We start from the raw sequence: 20,022 nt of genomic DNA on the forward strand, positions 1-20,022 counted from the left end.
AGGTGAACAGTGAACGGCGAGCGGGAAAATGAAATCTGTGTGATAATAATATCTTTGGCTCGAACTGCCTCTTCTGTTCCCAACTGTCCTTGGCCATCCGCCGTGATTCAGCTGGCTGAAACGCTTAAAGGCTCCCGTCCCGCTATTCACTCGCTTTGAAACACTGATGGCTGTCATCCTCCGTGGTGAGATGTCTTTATATAAGGCAGTGAGAACATGAAGGAGAGCCGTCGACTAAGACACACACTCAGCACTGATTTATTTTTTGTGTATTTGTTTTTTTTTTTATATATATAGATTTAAAGATTTAATAGATTTAATTTGTGAGTTTCTGAGTGGATATTGTTACCCCCAGACACTGCATCCGAAGCTGCTTCCCCCCTTTTTTTACAGTCACTAAACAAATATCGGCTGACTGCTGACGGAGGTTTTATTATATTTGGTGTCCAAACATTAGAGTGCTATTGATTTTCTAATCATATCTCTCTCCAAGAAAGCATCTATTTAGTATCTATTTTCACTATGTCGAGCTATTCCTGAAGGATGCTGTGCACCTATTATCAGATAATTCTGCATTTGGACCGACGGTGCAGAGCTTCAGAGGGTATGTAAAAATGTGTTTTGACTGCGGTCTTTTCGTTCATTCACTCATCTTTTTCAAGCAAGTTAATGAGTGAATAAAAGCAGCGGCTTCCAACCAGGGCTGCGAGGTTGTTGGATGTAAATGTGTCAGAGAAAAGCTGGAGAGCGGTAAAAATGTCAACGTGCCGATGCTGTCAACGAGGTTTGTTTCAAGTCGTAGCGAGATGCAAAATCCGAGTCGGAGTTTTATCGTTTCAGTGATTTCTGGTCACATTTGTCTAACGTCTGTTCGAACAACAGCAATGACACCGTAATGTTTGGACATCTGTTGAATGGTTGATTATTCATCAGTGTGCTGTATCGCAGAAAGTGAAGGCAAAAAAAAAAAAAAAAATCTGACAGGTTGGATGAAATATCTACCAAAAGACTCACCATGAGGCGATAAACCTTTCTCTCAATGCTGTGCACAGCCACCTAATATCACTAATAAAGCACACGTTCATACACGAATACACGCTTATTATTCTGCAGCTGTATTTTTATACCAGCTCAAGTGATGTGGAATTTAGGTTAAAGCTGCAGAGACAGTGTGATTCTTACTCTAGGCTTTTGTCACTTGACCTACATTTTACAGACAGAGACTTGGACATTTATGAAATACCCTTTTTTCCTTTTTTTTTCGGAAGCGATGAAGTGATGGAAGCTGATCTTGCATTGTATTACCCATTCTGCTCATCCATCGCGGTGCAATAACACTGAGCAACGTCGCATTCTGCACATCGAATTCATGACAATGTATATGCAGTGATACAGATTTGTGTGAACTGAATAAAAATGTTCTCATATATATTTCTTACGGAATATAAAATATGTTTTTCATGTTTATTTCTTTGTTCAGGACTGTTAAATTCATATAAATGGCCACACAGCGGGGTTGTGTTTATTTCTCGCTGGTTGGACGCAAATGTGGTTTAATTTCTGTTGCTATTGTGTTGTTTATATTAGAAATAGATTGTGGCCAGTACTGAAACACTATGAGACAATAAATGATTTCACCTCCACATGATCTGCTGCAATGTGCAGTATAATAATAACACTGTGAGGTCTTGGCGTCTGCCCGTTTTGCACGAGGCTGTGGACATGATCGCGCTGCACAGCTGAGGTCGTGAGAATGCATCTGTGTGTGTGGGAGCGTTTTGTTCCACTTTCTCACGACATCTGCAGTCGGACCGCAGAGGCTGTTTTGAGTGAAACACTCGGATTCTTATTGCATGCCACAACGTCTGATCTGTTATCTTTGGACGCAAAACCGCAGTGACAAACAGACTGACAAGTCTTTTATTTCAAACAGAAGCATGAGGCTGCAGATTTAAATGTTTTGTTATACTGTCAGAGGTTTGTCAAACTGTTGGAATTACACAATGAACCAAATACTTTTTCCATTACTAACACAAATTATAAGAATAGATTTTAAAACATTATTTTTTCATTTTCTTAAGAATTTTTATAAGAAATGTTTTCAGTTATAGTTCTCTTTCTCAACAGTTTGAATTGTCTGATTATGTTTTCAGGCACAAATCTTACTTTGTACTGGAGTTCCTGTATCTTTTATCAAGATTTCTTGATACCACTGCAGATTCTGATGAATGCATTGTTTAGTCGTTTTTTTTATTATTATTATTATTATTTTCTTAATCTTAGCTGCCCTTCCATAAATGAATCATTATGCTTTATTTCTGAATTAATGAAAAGAGTGTAGAAGCTGACAACCGGCGTTACAGTCCATGATCCTAAAACGTATGGTGACTCACTGCAGGACTACTGATTAACACTCCTCTAGTTCTGGTTCTATACCATCCTGAGACCTTTCTGCGTGCAGTTTGTTCCTGATTCAGGTTTCTTCAGGTGCTCCTGCACCTCCGTTCAGTTAGACGTGGGCTATGGAATGAGTTTGTGTAAGAGCGACTGTCCCTGTGTGCAATGTGCTCGATCCACAGTCAACTGGGATGAACCTCAGCTTCCTTTGATCTTCACCTGGATTAATGGGAACAGAAGAATACTTTGACGACAATATGTGAGATGACTGTGCATATGAGCCATTGTTGCATGTGTCTCTGTCGTTTCTCCCTTCACTAAAAATGAGTTTGACACAGCTGGTGGTTAATAAAAGTGCCTGTTTTGCGGTTTGTTAGTGATCAGAATTGACTAATCAGTCCAGATTTCATTTTTCAGCATGACATTTGAAAAACTGCCTTGAGAGAGACGAGATATTCAGCGACAGTGCAGAAACTTGTGCACGGTGTTAGGAATGTGTTTTGCATGGTGTCAGAGCTGCTGGCTCTGGTATCCTTTTCTGCAGAGCGTTCGCAGTCGTCTCAGTTTGTCCCCGGTGAGAAGAACAGCGGGATGGGATTTGCAAACAGGAAGCTGGAAATATGACTGACTGCTTCCCTCTTGTCCAAACTCAGAGTACAGAGAAAACGCAATCCCTGTGAGAGACTGATTCTCCTTGTTTTCAGTTCTCCGTGCTCCACCTATTTTGATTTTTCTCAACCTCCTCCTCACTCTGAGCAGCAACAGAAGGAAACAGCACATGCCGTAGCTTGCTATAGCTTAATTTACCTTGCCTATTGAGTACAAGCTACTCGACTTTTTCACCTCAGGAACAATTTAATCCATGTATTTTAACTCGTGCTGCTAATTGCATCCTTTGGAAAATTTCTCAAGAAGCTATGTTCTACCTGTAAACTCCCTCCAAGGCATGAAAATAGATTCTAAATGAGCCACATATGTATAGTAGTCGTCTGTTTGATGCTGCGATGTCCTCTCCCGAGGCTTCGTGTTCGATTTGTCTGCAGCACAGCAAGCTCAGCTTTATCAGCCCACCACTGTCAGCTGGTTTGATAACAAAGCTGCAGAGACGTAGCCACACATCTGCTTGTACACACACACACACACACACGCACACACACTTGCGTTGTTGCTCAAGGCCAAGCTATTTTGCTCTTCCTCCTTTCTGCAAGGTATTGTGGAAATATTAACTTTTAAGGAAGTCTTCATAGGTGTGCGTGGGTGACTTCTGCAGCAATTTCAGTGTGTAACTCTTCCGTTTTACTGCTAGTATTAGAGAAGAAAAATCCAACAACGAAAAAAGCACAAGAAATGCCCCACAGGATGATTGTGTTTACAATAATAACAACGTTTCCGAGAACTTGTGAAAATACTATCTAAAGCGCTGCGTCACGCTGGGTTTACTCTAATGGAAATGGAACTGGACTTATTTACATGTTCTCACTGTGCTTTTGTTGATTTTCGCTGTGCGTTCTGGCTTCTGTCAATGCAGGTGCATGCATGTTGGGTCAAGCGGAGACGCTAAATCATTTCCCTGATGTTCTGTTTCTCTGTGAGGAACTGTCAACCTGCTCGTGGTCCGTTCTAATTCCAGAGGCTCATTTCATCAGTATTACTCGCCTGTGGTCTCAGCCTCTAGGTTCCTGCAGTATATATATCAATTTATGCACAATTTAAAGACTTTTCTCTTCTGTTGCGCTTTCTTTTCTTCGCCACTGTGGCTCCACACTTCCACTAATTCACAGATTTGGTTTGTCTGAACTGTTGGATTGGTTTGGACATGATTTGTCTTCACTGGATGCCAGTGTATCGAAGATAAGGTTAGCAGTCCACGGGGGTCGCCTCAATTTAAAAGGAAAAGCAGCTGGAGGACACCAGCTGACAGCGAAATATTTTCCCCAAGACACAAAGCAGACTGTCGCCCTGCTCACAAAACACTCCCTGGCCCGCCTTGTTATCTCTTTGTTGCTCTCTGGCACGGGCGCTGAGAGGGCCCACCACTCTCTCCTAATCTCTTTTGTGTCTGTCTTGTCCCGTCTCCGAGCGCGTCGTCTTTCAATTGCTCGTCGTCTCGCTCTCCTTTCCCCGCTTCTCGGCACACATTCACAAGCCGAGCGCCAGCTCTTTCTGTCACTGTCGTATCACCTTGGATTATCTTCCATCACACTCACGGGGGAGAAAAAAAAAAAAAAAAAAAAAAAAAGGGACCAGTTTTTCTGTTTGGCTTCATTTCTTCACCCCATCTTTTTTTTTTTTTTGGCCCTCTCGGCTTGCGTTCCCTTTTGTCTCATCGCACCTCCCCTGCTCTTTCCTCTCTCCGTCAGCCGAGCCTGGTGACACAGCCTGTCGCCGTGGAATGCATCCCACCCGCTGAGGGCGATGCGTCACTCGCGGGCGCAGGCCGCTGGTGCCTGTCACAGCCTGCCCGGTCCAGGAGGTTCTCCCACAATACTTTGCACCACGACCCCGGAGCATTGCGTAACACGGCAGAGATGCGTCCCGTGCTGCTCTTTGCCGCCGTCCCCGTGAAAATTTCAGCACAATTCCGAGCTCGGCGCCGCAGTTAACCGCTTCTGCGGCCGAGCTCGCAGGAATGTATCCATGCGGTGGGCAGGAAATAGAGAGTGGAGCTGGAAGGCGGCGGTGGGAGAGAACAAACGGAATTAAGAAGAGGTGGGAGGTGATAAAGAGTGATCTGAGGGAGGGAAATGGATATTGAGCAGATAGAAATGGAGGCAAATTAGCAAACAGAGTTGATGATTGGTTGCAAAAATGGAAGAGACAAGCAACTTAAGAAACTGAAAAAAGAAAGATTTATGATTGTATTAGCAAGAAACAAAGCTGGGTTGGTTAAATACTGGACAGAATAACAGAAATTGCACCAGCATGTATTTGTTGGGATGTGTCACAACCAGCATCAAAATCAATTGAGTTGACAAGTACAGTCATGTCCAGACTGTTTTCTTTAGGAGGGTTTCACACCATCGGATCTGTGCGGCGCGGCGCAGCGGCGCAGTGCAATCGCTTCCGCTGCTCTGTGTACAAAACCAGACTAAAGCGAGGATTTAAGAAGCAATAACAGGAGGAGAAATTATCTGAGAGGGAGACACTGAAGCACGGTCGAGACAAACACCGACAGAGAGACGGATTGTGGAGGGAAGGCTGGAAAATCAAAATCATGGGCAACCATAAGCAGCCGCTGCGCACTAATGCTCTGATGAGAATCTCTCTGTTGTGTTTTTTTTTTTTTTTTTTTGCCGAGAGCGCTCAGTAAAAGTTTTTTTTTTTCCCTTAGCACATTCAAAAGGCACACGTGCACGTCGACACACACGCACTCTCAGACAGTCTGAGAACACTGTGATAACAGTGCGCTATCTCAAAATGTTCTCGGCAGTAATGCCGGGCTATTAGAGGTACCTGCTGACCTGTTGGAACTGGCCTCCTCAGCCGTCTCGCTCTCCACCTCCTTTTTATGCTCCCGAGTGGTTTTTACAGCCCGATGCTGAAGGTGCTGGGAGCTGCAAATGAGTTTGTATGAAATAGCTGGAATTGTTCAAATGACAGAAATGGGAAAAGTACTCACATTCTGCACTTCAGTACAGATTAGTTAAAAGACTTCGGAGAAAGGGAATCACTGATTTAACTTCTTTACTTGAATGGACGTATGCTGCACACATTACAAATAGATAATTCAACTTTATTGAATTTTTAATACTGAGTGGTTTTAAGAAAGTCTTTCAGTTAAATGTCTGAAGTTCAAATAAAACATAAAATCTTTAAAAGTCTGGTTAAATGCCTTCTTGCTTTCTACCTCTGGGGATGGAAGAAAATGCAACTGATTGTGAGTTAACACACAATACAGCGCTGATACACACACTCTCTCTCTCTCTCTCTTGTCCTGATGAAGTGGCTCACTAGGCTGTCATTGGCCATTGTCTAGTTGTTTTATTTTAATTGAGAGTGAGCACAGCTGCTCGGCCTCTCTTCCAGCCCCTGTTGTAACAAAGATGAGGTCCACACCTTGATGGGATAATAACAGCAGCAACGCAGGAAATCAAGCGTGATTGCGGCGCTGTTTTGTCATTTATCAAAGGTTTCCACAGATGACATTTTCTTTGTGTGATGTGGAAGACGAGGCTGATTTTGATGAATCCGTTTGAAAGGTCACGTTAAAACCGAGCTGTGTTTTACCCCAATTTTCACCTGCTCTGCAGAGTTCCATGCAGCACTAGACTGGCTGTTCAAACAGATGAAGCTTTAGTGGAGAGCGAAACCTTAGGGATTTATCTGTCTCTTTATAGTTTCATTATATCAAGTCAGAGTTTGACTGTACTTTTTTCTTTTACTACAGAGTGGGGGCGGATGAAGATGAAAATCCACAGGACCTGTCGGTTGAGGTAAAAAGCACTTTACTGTCATTATTAAGACTATTTAATCCTTTTGATGGGCCTTTATATTTTTCCTTTTTGTTTTTTTTTGAACTTATATACTCTCATAGTTCGTGCAGTTTTTTAATAGAATTTTCTCATCAACTTTGAGCCAGAAGTCTGCAGACAAAACACAATCTCTGTTCAGAAGAGCGGAAAAAAAAGTGTGTCAGGCTGTCTGCTGGAATCATAAATAACTGCACTTATCACACATATTGCAAAGTCATCTTTGAAAAAGAGCTCAATAAAATATGTTTTATGTACATTAAAGGAAGCTGCTATCAGTAAAGTCTGAGATTCTCTCTACCAGTATCCACCAGATATATGTTTGTTGTTTTTTTTGTACTCTGGCCTCATAGCAAAAATGTTGTGTGTTTGAGTCCATGATGGACCTTTCCGGAGGCATGCATGAATTTTCTCCTCCCACAGTCCCAAAACTTGTATTTGGAGCTAATTGGAGGCTCTGAATTGCCTGCAGGTGAGTGTGTGACTGTCCCTCTCCCTCTCTCTCTCCCTCTCTCTCTCTCTCTCTCTCTCTGTGATGCATTAACAACTCGCCCAGTTTGTCCTCTGCCTCGTCCACGGTTTGCTGGGATTGTCTCCAGCACCCTGCGACACTGATTTGTGATTTGGATGAAGTGATGGTCTTGGAATTGGAAGCCATATCCTGTAAATTACAAACAATCTTACAATCACGCCTCTGACAAACTGTAGAAATTTATCGAAGGCAAAAAGCACCATTAAACAATAAACTGCAAAGCTTCCTTTTCCTTTTAAAGGTTTTCGCTCGGAGGCGGCTGCACATGACCAGGGTTAACCGACATCTATCATTTTTACACACACTGTACTTTGGAGGGATTTACAGCGTTTCCCGACATCCTCTCCCGCTGACACATAACGGGCCCCGACCCTTTAATCTCATGTCGGCTGTTTACTGAAACATCGCATGGCATCAAAGAGGAGACAAGTTCTCTGGGAGGAAATAAAACTATCGCTTCCTCCTAAATAATGGTCTGTGCCACATCCTAGCCGGAACACAGGCTTTCTGAGCATCTTTTTTTTTTTTTTTTTTTTTGCGCAGGCAGATCTGCCCACACACAACAGTTCCACCCTATCATCACCCACTCCAGCAGCTCCATGCTCTCTCTTTCATCTACTTATCTGACCTGGCTCTTACCTGCTCGCTGTGAGTGGATCAAGGTTTGGGGGGGGGTCCCAGTGGAAGGGCCAAGGTTTCTTTCTTATGGAAATGGATCAGATGTAACTTGGCCCGGGATGCGGGTCCAGACAGGGACAGCTGGGGGCATGTTCTTACCGGGGCGGGAATGGATCTCTGGGGATGACTCCGTCTTTTTGGAAGCAGGATTTTCCAATATGAGCACGAGGTCTTGAGGTCCCACTTGCGCAAGCAGAGGTCATTGGATATGGCCCCGCTGACCACGCAGCGGTGCCGGTTTTCAGCATCTCAATCAGGCGGCGCTCACAGCCGACTCAGAGGGCCTTTGTGTGTCAACGGCTAACACTGGTTCTCTCATGGTCTACAGGTTGATACGGGCAGGCCAGACACAACACCAGGCCTGTGGCACCATCTGGACTGCAAGTATCCTTTCACCGCTTTCTTCTCCGCAGCACTCCCACATCTGCGTGCGCTCACAATAGTTAATGCACCGGTCTGTGGATCAGCACTAGAGAGTGCTGCATTACAAGAGCCGTTGAAAAAAAAAAATATTATAAAAAAAACAAGTGACCTGCATTCACTCCTGTTCTACACAACATGTGTTCATGCATGTATTTAAAAGATTTCTTTATGCATATAACCACAATTCCATCGAAGGTGAAGAATGAGATGCTTTTTATTTGAAACAAGTGGGTTTTTTTTGGTTTTTTTTTAATTTGAACTGATCGCAGGACATCAGCGTTCAGGGCCAAGGTGAAACTTTATCCTGTGAGTCAGCCATTCATCATCACCACTACATTTACATTTACGAGCCGTGCTTTAAATCATGTCTCCACACCAGGTTTTATGGACTCACTCCTCTGTGTGTGTCTTGTTTCTTTAATGTCTTTTACATTATCCTTTTATTGTCCTTCCTTTACTTTATTATCTCCACTTATGTAGTTACATATTTTATTTTCACATGGGTTTTTATTGCATTTTATTAGTTTCCTCGAAGTTTTCCTTCCTCACCTGTCTGCTATTTGTCTTTAAGTTTTATCTGTAATTCACTTATTTTCTGCAGGTTTTATGTATATAACAACTAATCCAAATGTTTATTTAAGATATATTATAAGAGCAGTGATTGTAGTTGTGGGAATTGTAATTTTTGCAGTTGTAACAGTGGTCGTGTGGCAGCAGCAGCAGCGGCAATACCTTTTTTCTTTGTACCAATATTTAGTTTTTTATCATGCCTCATTTTAGTATTATATTAATCTCTCTTTGTCTAGTTTTTTTTTTTCATTAAGCCCCCCCCCTTTTTTTTTTTTTTAATAAGGCCTTGGTGTTTTACCCGGGTGTTCAATTATTTTATCTTTGTTTCCTCGTCCTTCAAACGCCTCGCTCCGGCTCTGCAGTGTTTTTCCTCATTCCTCATGGCAGGTGTGCGATAGCTCTCTTCACACTGTTTGCTGTCTTGATTTTAAATGTTGTCCTTGTGTGTGTGTGTGTGTGTGTGTGTGTGTGTGTGTGTGTGTGTGTGTGTGTGTGTGTGTGTGTGTGTGTGTGTGTGTGCGTGCGTGCGTGCGTGTGTAGCAGTAGAGCTATTAGAACTAATAGCAGGGGCTTCAGTGTTAATAGTAACAGTGAATAAGTTTGGACGATTCCTTCCTCGTTTGATTTTGTTTTTTTAATTTTTCAATATTTACCACAACCTCAACCACTTCCCTGTTTCTCTCTTCACATTTGGACTGAACCAAACATGTTTCTCCTTTCTTGGTAATTTCACTAAGCTAATTAGCCGCTACCAGCAGTCTTACAGTCTTAGTGCGCACACAGAGCGTTATTGATCCCTGAATCCATTTGTTGGCGAAAATACCGAGTAGTGACACACATATTTCCCAGTATGTTAAACTCCTGCTGCTGTTTACTTCAGGGTGAAGCAAATTCCTGGAAGCAGGGACCGTAGTTCACTAGTTTGAGGAGAAAACTGTTGATTGTTTTTCTCGGGGAAACTCACAAAAGCTACATTAAATTGCAGCTGATTTAATTTCACTACTTAGTTTCCTCATGACCTGCGCCTCGGCACAGCAAGGACAGCATTACTGCACTTTATGGACACCATCTCCTCTGCAAAGCAATATAATATTAACAATTCCTGTAATGATCTAATGGAGGATTGTGTTAATTTTAAGTGCAATAAAAGTGAATTACAGCCAAGGACAAATCTATAATCGGATATTGTTGGGATAACATTGCTCAAAACCGGAAATGAGTGGCGTTTTGGCAATAGAAACCAATAGAAGAAACCTCTGTGTTATTATTCCTGCAGTTTAATAAAGTATAATAGAATTAAAGTGGTTGATGTTAACTTGCCATACAGCTAAGCGCAAAGACAACCTGAGGATTGATGACGTGTTCTTTGATTTATACCACTACAATGCAATCTGTGTAACCACGATGAACACACCCACATCCTGTGGAAACAGCTGAAAGCCTACATATTGCTTACATAATGGCTTAATATGCAGATTAAAAGCACCATATAAGTGAAATCCATTTTACCTCTTGACGGCTGAGCGGTTACAGTCAGATCAACATCAGAATTACATTAAGGCACTTAAACTATCACAACTGATTGTGGTAGTTGTGGTAGTCAAAGTATTTGGATTTAAATTTATAGAAATGTAGGATCAGAGAAATGTTGGATGAGAGGCGCAGTGACGACCGCTGCACGCCGAAGCGGACCAGGTGAGCCTGAATCCTCCCACCAGCTCAGGTAATTGAGTTTCTGCCTGGCCTGCTGGTGGCTCGTCCTAAAGACACATCGCTGCTTCCTTAACCGTTTTCAGTCTTTAGCGCTCATTAGGACCGGCGTTTTCCTCCTAAGCGCTCATTTTGACAGACTTCAAAGCCCCGTTTGATCTTTCCCGCTGGAGTGGTTTTGCACACGCCGCCGTTCAGCGTGGAGACCGGTGTTTTTGTTTTGAACCTGGCTTCCAGGAGACCACCCATGGAGATTTGTCTCACAGACACCAGCTATGCGACTTGGGACTTGTTACATGTATTTATAATGTTCTGTAATCCATCACAATAGCAAAACATAAAGGAAAAAAAAACATTCTGAGTTGGGGCAGAGTAGCGTGTGCTGCTGGCAGTTTCTGTTGTGTTTGAGAAATACCATGATCCTTTGCCAAATGCTGCATTTGCATTGTATAAGTTTGATTTTTAATTTATGACACAGTAAGCAACCCTCTCTCCCTCCCCTGTCTAGTATGTACTGTACGTCCTGTCTATGGCAGGCTGTATATAGAGGGCAGCAGCATTGAATATCAGCGCTGAAGTGAAATAGCGGCGCTCATGTACTGCACGACCGATGGAAAGGTCAGGAAAAGGTGGCGTGTGGGCTGTGAGGGACGGACTGATGCTCGCTGTGACACTGGCTGGAACTGCCTCCAAACAACCACTCAGCATGTTTCCCCACAAACGCACAACCTGACACCACTGTGGGACGGAAAGCGGCTTTATAATTACTTTTGATATCGAGTCGCCACCGCATAGGAGAGAAGCGCTCTATAGTCCTACGGTAAGTCATTACCTCCCACCCTCTCTTTTCTTTCCTGCTGCTAATTTCAGGAACTATAAATAATCCCTGTTCACACTGGGGCCTGTCATTCCAACCTCCTTCTGATAACACAACCACATCATAAGAGTTGGTGCCAAAATTCCATATTACTTCATTTCCTTCTCATCGCTGTTGTTTTGTGCTCATGCCAGGGAACTGTGCGTCACCTCTAAATCGCACATTATATTCGATATACACTGAAGGACGAAGGTCGCTTTTGTTTGGAAATGATGACGGAGCTGAAGTGTCTTGTTGTGCCAGGTCATGTTTTTTTATTTAAGGGCGTGGGGGCAAAAACAAAGTACTACCTCTTGCAACAAGGCAGGAATTATTTTTGAATCGTTTTTGCTGCCGAAAGCTAAAGGGGTTGCCATCATTTTCACATTTTTGTAGCGGAGAGAATGCAGATTCAAGTGCTTTACAAGGGCTATCACCAGCCCGCTGTGTGCTGAATTCTGCCCTGAAAAGCGCTTTTTGGATGTGTACGATAATTATCACGCTGCCACCGACTGTGAGGAGTGTTTGTAGACATGAGGCCATTACACCACCGCAAACCACAGCCATGAAGTGTGGTCATTTCTGCTGCTGCCCTCCGCTCCGATCAGAAATATGCGAGGCTGTTCGGCTTTATATCAACACCTCAGCACATTTATAAACCACATCTGACCTTGCCTCTGGTTCCATTCAAGTGTTAGACTGACCGAGTTGCCTGAAACGAGATAATGACCCATTTGAAGACTTTTCTTTTTCTTTTTTTTTTTTTCCCAGTGAATTATTTTTATCTTCATCTAACCTCCTGCTTCTCTGTTCCTGAACGGCCTTCCTTCTGCAGAGTGTTTCTCCGCTGCATGGAAGCCCTTGGTATTTAAGAAAAGCCCTCAGCCAGTACTTGTTCATTAAGTATGTTAACAGCTTAAGAATCTGGAAGAAAAAAAAAAAAAAAATACCTGAGCGGCAAAAGCTTGAACGTCTAATATCCAGCTCTGTGCAGAACATTACCTTGAAAGTGGAAAGCCGTCGGCTCCTAATGACAGTAAACTGACACTGACCTCGTAAGGGAGCTTGCATGCTTAATATAGCCGCACAGATGTTTATTATTTTAACAGCGGATAATGTGGGCTTGATGTAGTGGTGTCGGGAAAGTCGGGAAAAGAAAGCTGTGTCATTCTTCTGCTTCTATTTTTTTTCTCTTTTGTTTCCATCTTTTTCAAAACAAAAACGGGAAGTCTTGCTGGAAACGGACTCTTGACAACATGTTGATTGATGTGTATTGTCTTGCGCATCAACACAGGCAGGATGGCCAAGACACATTTTTAAAAAAAAGGACCTCTTTATGAAATATATAATGAGCTATGTATAGTTTCCTGGAGCAACATATGGTAGAGTTGCACGTTTTGTAGCCGCATGACTCACTGAAATGACTCACTTTCCATTTCTTTATAGAAGACTCACTGAGGCTCGATTGGGCGTCCAAAAGCAGCAGCTAAAACAAAAACCAGCGCCCCACCCATCGTTTGCATGCTTAGAATAAGTAAATAAAGCAGAGCGGGAACAGGATGATCTTTTGTAATGATGCATTGAAAGTTGTGTCTATTCAGCATCGCTATTGTCTGCATCCCCAACTTTCATTTTCACTGGTAAACATGCAACATTTTGTGCACTGTTGAGAAAAAATAATTGTGTTACACCTGAACTATACGGTAATACTCAAGTTTAATCTATTTTATTCCTTTTTGCTGAATGGAACAATCATCAGGCCTGCGTTAGGTCTATCATACCTCGATGGCCTGAGGTCAGATTTAGGCAGTTCTGTTTTTTCCTGTTTCCTGTCACCGACGTTCACACACCTTTGACACTTTGCCTTAACAAGGTCACAGGTATCTAAAGCCGGCGCTGACACACGCAGCCCCCCCGCTGTCCGGCTCGCTGCCGCCGTGCTGTGGGGTGTTTTCCCGGGTCTTCAGCGGCCCCCAGATCCAGGAGGTGAGCCTCCCCTCGCGTTACTACTTACTGTAAACATCTCCGGAGAGCAATCAGAGAATATAAACTCTGCTTATTGTTTCACGCCGGCGCCGTTCAGGACCAGGAGCAGCTGTGTGAGACTCAACCAGATAAAAACAATCCGGATTTGGAGAAAACAGAGGAGCAGATTGCAGCGACGGGAGGCGACTCGGGATCAGACCACCATGAGGACCTGCTGGAGGGCGACTTGGGTCTCGGCACTGCTCCAGCGAGCGTCAGGCAGGCCTGAGAGGCCCCGGGGGTCACCTCTGACCCCCGCGCTGTCGTGATGCGCCGCCTCCCTCAGCAACGGGGGGTCAGCGGCCGGGGCATCCGACGGGAACAGCAGAGCAGGAGTTACAGTGGCCCTCCAAAGGTCACACACTCCCCTCCTGCCATGTGCCGACACGCATGCAAGGACACGCACACGCACACACACACACGCAGTAGGAATCAATTACAGAGGCCACTGCTCTTTCTGCTGGTTTTCTTGGTTTCATTTTCAAGAAATTTGAGAGGTGAAACGCCACAGTGTTTAACACGAGCAATTTAAAGTTAACCGGCGTGCACCGTGCAGTCGACACACACCGGCCAAAACGCAAAAATGCAGCGGAGCAAATCACACATTCATTATGTGCAGAGCAGCCTCCCGCTGCGTGGTTACATAATTCAACCTTTATGGACAATTACTCATCAACTTATACGCTGATTGAATGACACAGTAGTTCCTTTTATCAGCTGAAATTGTATTTTTATGCCTTTCCTTTTCAACCACGTCTTATCAAGCTTTTGTTGCAGTGTTTTCTGTCGCCCCTCATCTCCCTACACTAGAGTATTCTCTTAAAGTTTAAACATGATAACCGCATTTGGAAAAGATACCATTACCATGTGAGGTTTTCTCTGACTTCTTTAATAATATATTCCACTTTGCACTTTTTGTTCTCTGAGTGCATCATTATAAATCCCAGAGCCCCTTTTCCCCGGAGTGAAGCCGGGTGTTGTTCATGGCATAAACACCGTCTGCCAAGGTTAGCCAATTGCGAATGCACTGGCAGGGCGTCTTGTATTAATAAAGCTTTTGTCCTTGAAGTGAGGGCTTTCCGTTTATTGCACAGCTGCATGTATGAAATGGCCTGTTGTGGTTCCTGCTCTAATTTTGCTGTGAAAATGTGTCCCCGCTTTGCTCGCACCGAGAGGTAAATATAACATTGTTCCGAGGAACACTTTAATTATCGAGATAGTTCAACCGCAAAGCCACTTATTTATATTCCAGATAATTCAGAGTGGAATAAGGCAGGTATGGAGAACGGTGGACGGAAACTTATTAGTTCTGCAACTTGCGGATATTCCAAATAAAAAAATACAAGAAGCCTTGCCTTCGGTACGCTGCGCTCATCTGTGACACTCGACACATCAAATCAGCAACGTTTGACATTTTATAACATCAAACAGCATCTTTTTTTCTACATGTGACAGATGCTTTGATAAACCACAAAAGCCTGTTTTTGAGATGCACGCCTGTGAGTTTTAACACCTTTCGCTGCAGAGGAGGGAGAAACCGTTCACCTGTCGAGAGACTCGCTGCATGTTAAGCTTTTCCACTAAAGTTTTGGTTGCTCTACAAAGCCAATCGTGCAGGATTACAATGAGATGGTGCCCGTGAATCTCAGCGAACTCACACAGGCCTATCTGAAATCAGAAACCCTTGATGACTTTTCATGTGTTTTTATTTTTTCCTCAGTGTTTCACTGAGTTCTGTATGTCTAAGCTTTGTTTTCAAGTCATTCAATATTTGTGTATTTCCCATTTTACAGCCATATTTTTGTTACTGTTTTGATACTGTACTGACAAAAATAAAGTTTCGCACATTACCTCCAGATATTAAATGTAGTATTTTGTAGACACATACTTAAAAGGTGCCCAGCGGAATATTTAAACGCTAGAAATGATACCACAGAGGCAGAGAAAAAGAAACCTGCCAGGAAGTAAACAGCACATGTTTCAAGACGTGAAAACAGTTTGATGCTGTCGAAATCATATGTGTACAGAAACAACCTGAAAGATACACACACAGCCCATTTCTGAGTGCTGTCTGAATGTAAACAGACCCAGCTTTGTGTATCTGAAAACTTCACAGGGCACTGCAGGGAACAGCAACAAATGTGGGACGTATTTCCAGCACGAAGGCTCTGGAATGATGAGGGGTCGGGCTAAATATAAGGACGTTTTGAAGCAAAAAATTCTGACAAATCAGTGTATTTTCCCAGGACAATGTGAATATTCCATCATCCATCGTTACTCACTGTGTTGTTCTGATAATCGGGTGGATCTTACCTCATGACAAGCCACCGCTGTGGTTTTAATCATTTCCAAAATGCAGAATGCACAAAATTACGACAAGTCTCTTCTCAACTGTGAACTTTACTCAATGCAATATTCCCAGATCACGTGTTTTTATAAGAGCAAGCAATTGTAAACATTTCAAATGGTTGAACAGACCGCTCACACTGACACTGAGAGACACTTTTCCAGCTCCGTAGTTATGACACAGTCCACAGTGCATGATAACATCCCTACGAGGACTTGGTGACAGAAATCAAAACATCCCCCGTTTTTTTTTTTCTGTTGTTTTTTTTTTTGAAAACCTGGAAAAAGCTCTACTGCTGTTGTGATGACACCTCTACCTATGGCACATCGACCACCCGATTTACTGATTGTCTCTGACTTCAACCAGATCTGACAAAACATTAGCAACGACTCGTTGTTTTTTTTTTAATCTCCTGTTTTTTTTTTCCTCCATTCATCTCCTGTTTTCATTATTACAGACAATATGGAGACTGAAAAAATATTCTGTAAGATTTTGAACATTCAAAAATAACCCCAAACCATCCGCTTTGCAGTGTCATCATAACAAGATACATGAATTATACAGTTAGTTGTTGTTTTTTTTTTTGTTTTTTTTTTAATTCCACAATTGCAACTTCACTATTCAAGTCATTGTTCTGAGGCCTTGCATTGTCAAACACATCCAGTGCACCAGTATAAAAGAAACGGTCCCTTCAAACATGACCGCGGCTCGACGGGAGGGAAACATGATACATTCCGAATGTGGCCAGTAGAGCTCCTCCAACACTGATTGAAAGTAAAGCTTTAATTCCACAATAAGAGGAAACGGCACTCGATGCAAAAATGAACGTTTAAATTAAAATGTCTTTGGTGGTGAGGAGGATGCTTTCACAGCTTGGAGTGTGTCAGTAGTGATTTGCTCAGGTCCTTGGCCTCCCCGGCTGTTCTGACCCTCTCGTACCCGAGGACGGACATGGCGTGGTGGCAGTAGTCTTCCACTTGTTTGATCTGTTGAATGCTCAGCACTGTTCTCCACGCGCTGGCGGCCTGCGTGGCGTTCCTGGAGGAGACGATGAACGGCTTGGAGGAGGAGCTGGAGCCGCTGGTCATGTTCAGCGCGAACGACTCGATGTCGTGGTTGGTGGTGAGGTTGGCGAAGCGGTAGATGTTCCTCAGGGTCTTCACCGGGTTTTCCACCAGGTCCTCGTAGCGCACGGCCATGTACTTCCCCTTCAGCCAGCTGGGCGGGTTTAAGGCAGTCCTCAAAGTCCTGGAGGTGCGGTCGCAGATCACCTCCATGGCCCCGATGGAGTGGTAGTCCGAGCCGTCCTTTTTGTTGGCTTTGTGGCCGGGATCCACGAAAGGGATCCGGCGAAGTTTCGGGTCCCTGCTGCGGACCACCTGTAAGTTCTCCCTAATGAGGCCGTGCCGGGATTTGATCCTGGAGTTGGCGACCGCCCGCGGGTCTCTGACCAAGTGGATCACCTTCAGATCCAGGGAGGGGTCCTCCATGAGGGGGGCCAACACATTCACGTCCAAAATGCGCACCCCCTTAATGACTATGGTGTTGTATTTGAGGCACTCCTCCTCCAACAGTCTAAGGCTTTGAGGGGGGCATTTTTTACACACCTTATCGTCCACCATCCCCACCACCTCCTTCCTGTAGGCCGAGCAGAGGGGGTAGGAGCACACCACTTTATTGAGCGTGGCCCCAAATAGTCCTAAGGAGGTGAAATTCTTGCCCCCGGGGCTGTTGTAAAGTTGGAAAACAGACAGATCACAGCGGTATAAGGAGCTGAGCATGTCCCTGGCTGCCCCCTGCAGAGACACCGCGTCGCCGGGGTACAGCTTCTGCCAGATGTGCCACATCGGCTCGTACAAGAAGAACACTTCAGGATTTTGGTTAAAAAGCTCCCCAAAAAACGAAGAGCCTGACCTCCAGGTGGTCAGGACGTAGATAAGCTGTCTCTTTTTAGCCAGAGAGGGCCTGTACAGGAAGCGAATGTCAGATCTGCTCTGATAAGTGGTGCTCCGCATCTGATGATTACACTGCTGTGGCTCTTTAGTCCATTTATAATTAGCCAAGTTGAGCATAGTAAGCACCAGCAGCAAGAAATAGGCCATAAATAACACAATCCTCTTCCTGCGGAGCACTTTCATCACGATCCCAGGCTGTGCTATTATCTTGGTATGATTCCTGTAGGTTTTGAGCTTCCTCCCGAAGCCAGCATCCTTCTCCCAAGGCGCTGTCAACTTCAGTGGTTGATGATATTGTTTGCCTCTCATCTGTGCCCCCGGATAGTGGCTCTCACCACTGGACACAGCTCCTTACATTGACAATGCACCAGCGCGCTGTGTGGTGTGTTCAGGCGGCACTGGGAACGGATGCCCAGCGGAATACCAGCCGATTAGGTAATATAGGCTCTGCACGACCGCTTCTGAAGCCACAGCGAGCTATATAGGCTGGATTTTTTTTTTTTCTTCTTCTTCACTGCACTGCGCAATGTTCTTCATATGATCGGCGGATGAGAGGCGCGTTAAAGTTGTCCATGCCGAGCGTCGCAGTGATTCAGCGGGTGGCCCGCGCTCAAAACAAAAAGCAGGGAGCCTTCATGACTGGAACAGACGCCCTGTTTGTCCACGCTCCGCGGAGACATCCCTGCGCAGTTATCATCTGAGGCATCCTCGCAAAATGCAGCCCGGCAGAAATTCAGGCATCGTCAGACAACAAAGCGGTCACGGCGCTGTTCCTTTTTTGTTTGTTTTTTTTTTGCTCTGTTTCGCGGCGGCGCGCCTCGCACCTCCAAATCATTCCGCGTCCGCCACGATGGCTGCAGCAGCGGCGGCGGCGGCGGCGGCTTGCCTCTTCCCCCGCAGATCCGGCGTGAAAACATTCATTCTCGTCCCGCACCTCCGCTCGTCTAACTAATACAAACCGGACCGATTCAATCAGAATACAGGACACGGCGGACCCGCCTTCCCGGGCCGCGGATTGGTCCGCCGCGCGGCGCCGCGCCGCGTCATAGGGCGCGCGGCGCGTCCGTCTGTCCGCAGCCTCGACGCGCAGCGGCTCCCACACATCGCAGCAATGGTAGACTCTGGAAAATGATGCTGTTGTTGTGTTTCAGAGAGGGCAGCTCATTATCTGCATCCGTGTACTTATGCTCCACCCTTCCCTTCAGGACGCACGCCACTCCGTGTGCCAGGACTGACTCGGTTTATTTGTTTTGTTTTTTTCTCTTTGAAAAACATTTCTAATATTTGCTGTTGATAATGCTATTAAAACTCTTATTAAAATAAAAGAAAACAGTCCCGCCTTCATGTTCCAGTCCTGTGTGTTCTCTTTATATCGTGCGCCTGGAAGAGAAGAATCGATACTTCAAATTAAGTGCTATATTTGTTTTCCCCACTGCAGCCTCAAGAGGGCCCAGATCTATAAGAGAGGAGAAATGCACCATACTCTCCAGGAAAAATTCTGTTATTAATTGCTGGTGTGATACACTAATGATACCCATAAAAGTATTCTCATTTGAACACCTTGAGAGCAAAATTTAATGGATTTATAGTAAAGTTAAACTTTGGATAGATGCAAGATATTTTATTCAGCATTAGAAACAAGCAAATAGAAGAATCGGCTGAAATGTGATGCTGGAGGCCGAGAGGTCCTGAGAAACTGTAGCACATGCTCTGCAGATTGAAAATCGTCTTCTCTAAGAGGCTTGTCCGGTTAGGATTACAGCATCATACAAGAGACTGAGTGAAAGGGGTCGTCTCCTTTAACCCTCTGCCTGACAAATCCACATCTCTGTTGGGATTTAATAATTTTTGATGGCATTGTTTTCCATGACCTGATGGTTCTTTATGTTATGTGCTTTGCATTAAAGCATTCTTATTCATAAATGTTATTTTAGAGGCTTTGTTGCTTTGGCATTAAGCCCGGGCCACAGCCCTGTAACTTATATATTCAGTGCTGGATCAGACACTATATGGAGAATAGTTCGTCTATATGCTCTTGTGTGTGTGATCACTGATCCATA

General features: G+C 44.3%; 2 protein-coding genes across 3 annotated transcripts in view; one reads left to right on the plus strand and one right to left on the minus strand.

Annotated features, from left to right (window-relative positions):
* The window catches only part of LOC115394383 (sodium/hydrogen exchanger 9-like), a 72,339-nt gene extending 56,827 nt beyond the window's left edge, over positions 1–15,512 (plus strand). For both annotated transcript variants that reach the window (XM_030099687.1, XM_030099688.1), the window contains exons 13-16: positions 6,785–6,830; positions 8,405–8,460; positions 13,516–13,621; positions 13,719–15,512. In XM_030099687.1, the coding sequence (XP_029955547.1) occupies positions 6,785–6,830; positions 8,405–8,460; positions 13,516–13,621; positions 13,719–13,889 (379 nt within the window). In that variant the 3' untranslated portion in view covers positions 13,890–15,512. The remainder of the gene's footprint in view (positions 1–6,784; positions 6,831–8,404; positions 8,461–13,515; positions 13,622–13,718) is intronic.
* Positions 15,513–16,458: 946 nt separating this feature from the next.
* chst2b (carbohydrate (N-acetylglucosamine-6-O) sulfotransferase 2b) lies at positions 16,459–18,878 on the minus strand. The gene has a single exon (XM_030099455.1). The coding sequence runs from the start codon at positions 18,269–18,271 to the stop codon at positions 16,874–16,876; it is 1,398 nt and encodes a 465-aa protein (XP_029955315.1). The 5' UTR covers positions 18,272–18,878; the 3' UTR covers positions 16,459–16,873.
* Positions 18,879–20,022: the final 1,144 nt, after the last annotated feature.

This window comes from Salarias fasciatus, chromosome 9 (assembly GCF_902148845.1).
Source record: "Salarias fasciatus chromosome 9, fSalaFa1.1, whole genome shotgun sequence".
Classification (NCBI taxonomy): Eukaryota; Metazoa; Chordata; class Actinopteri; order Blenniiformes; family Blenniidae; genus Salarias; species Salarias fasciatus.

Excerpts from the sequence above, each read along its gene's own strand:
- chst2b (XM_030099455.1), bottom strand. The coding sequence starts at position 18,271 with ATGAGAGGCAAACAATATCATCAACCACTGAAGTTGACAGCGCCTTGG.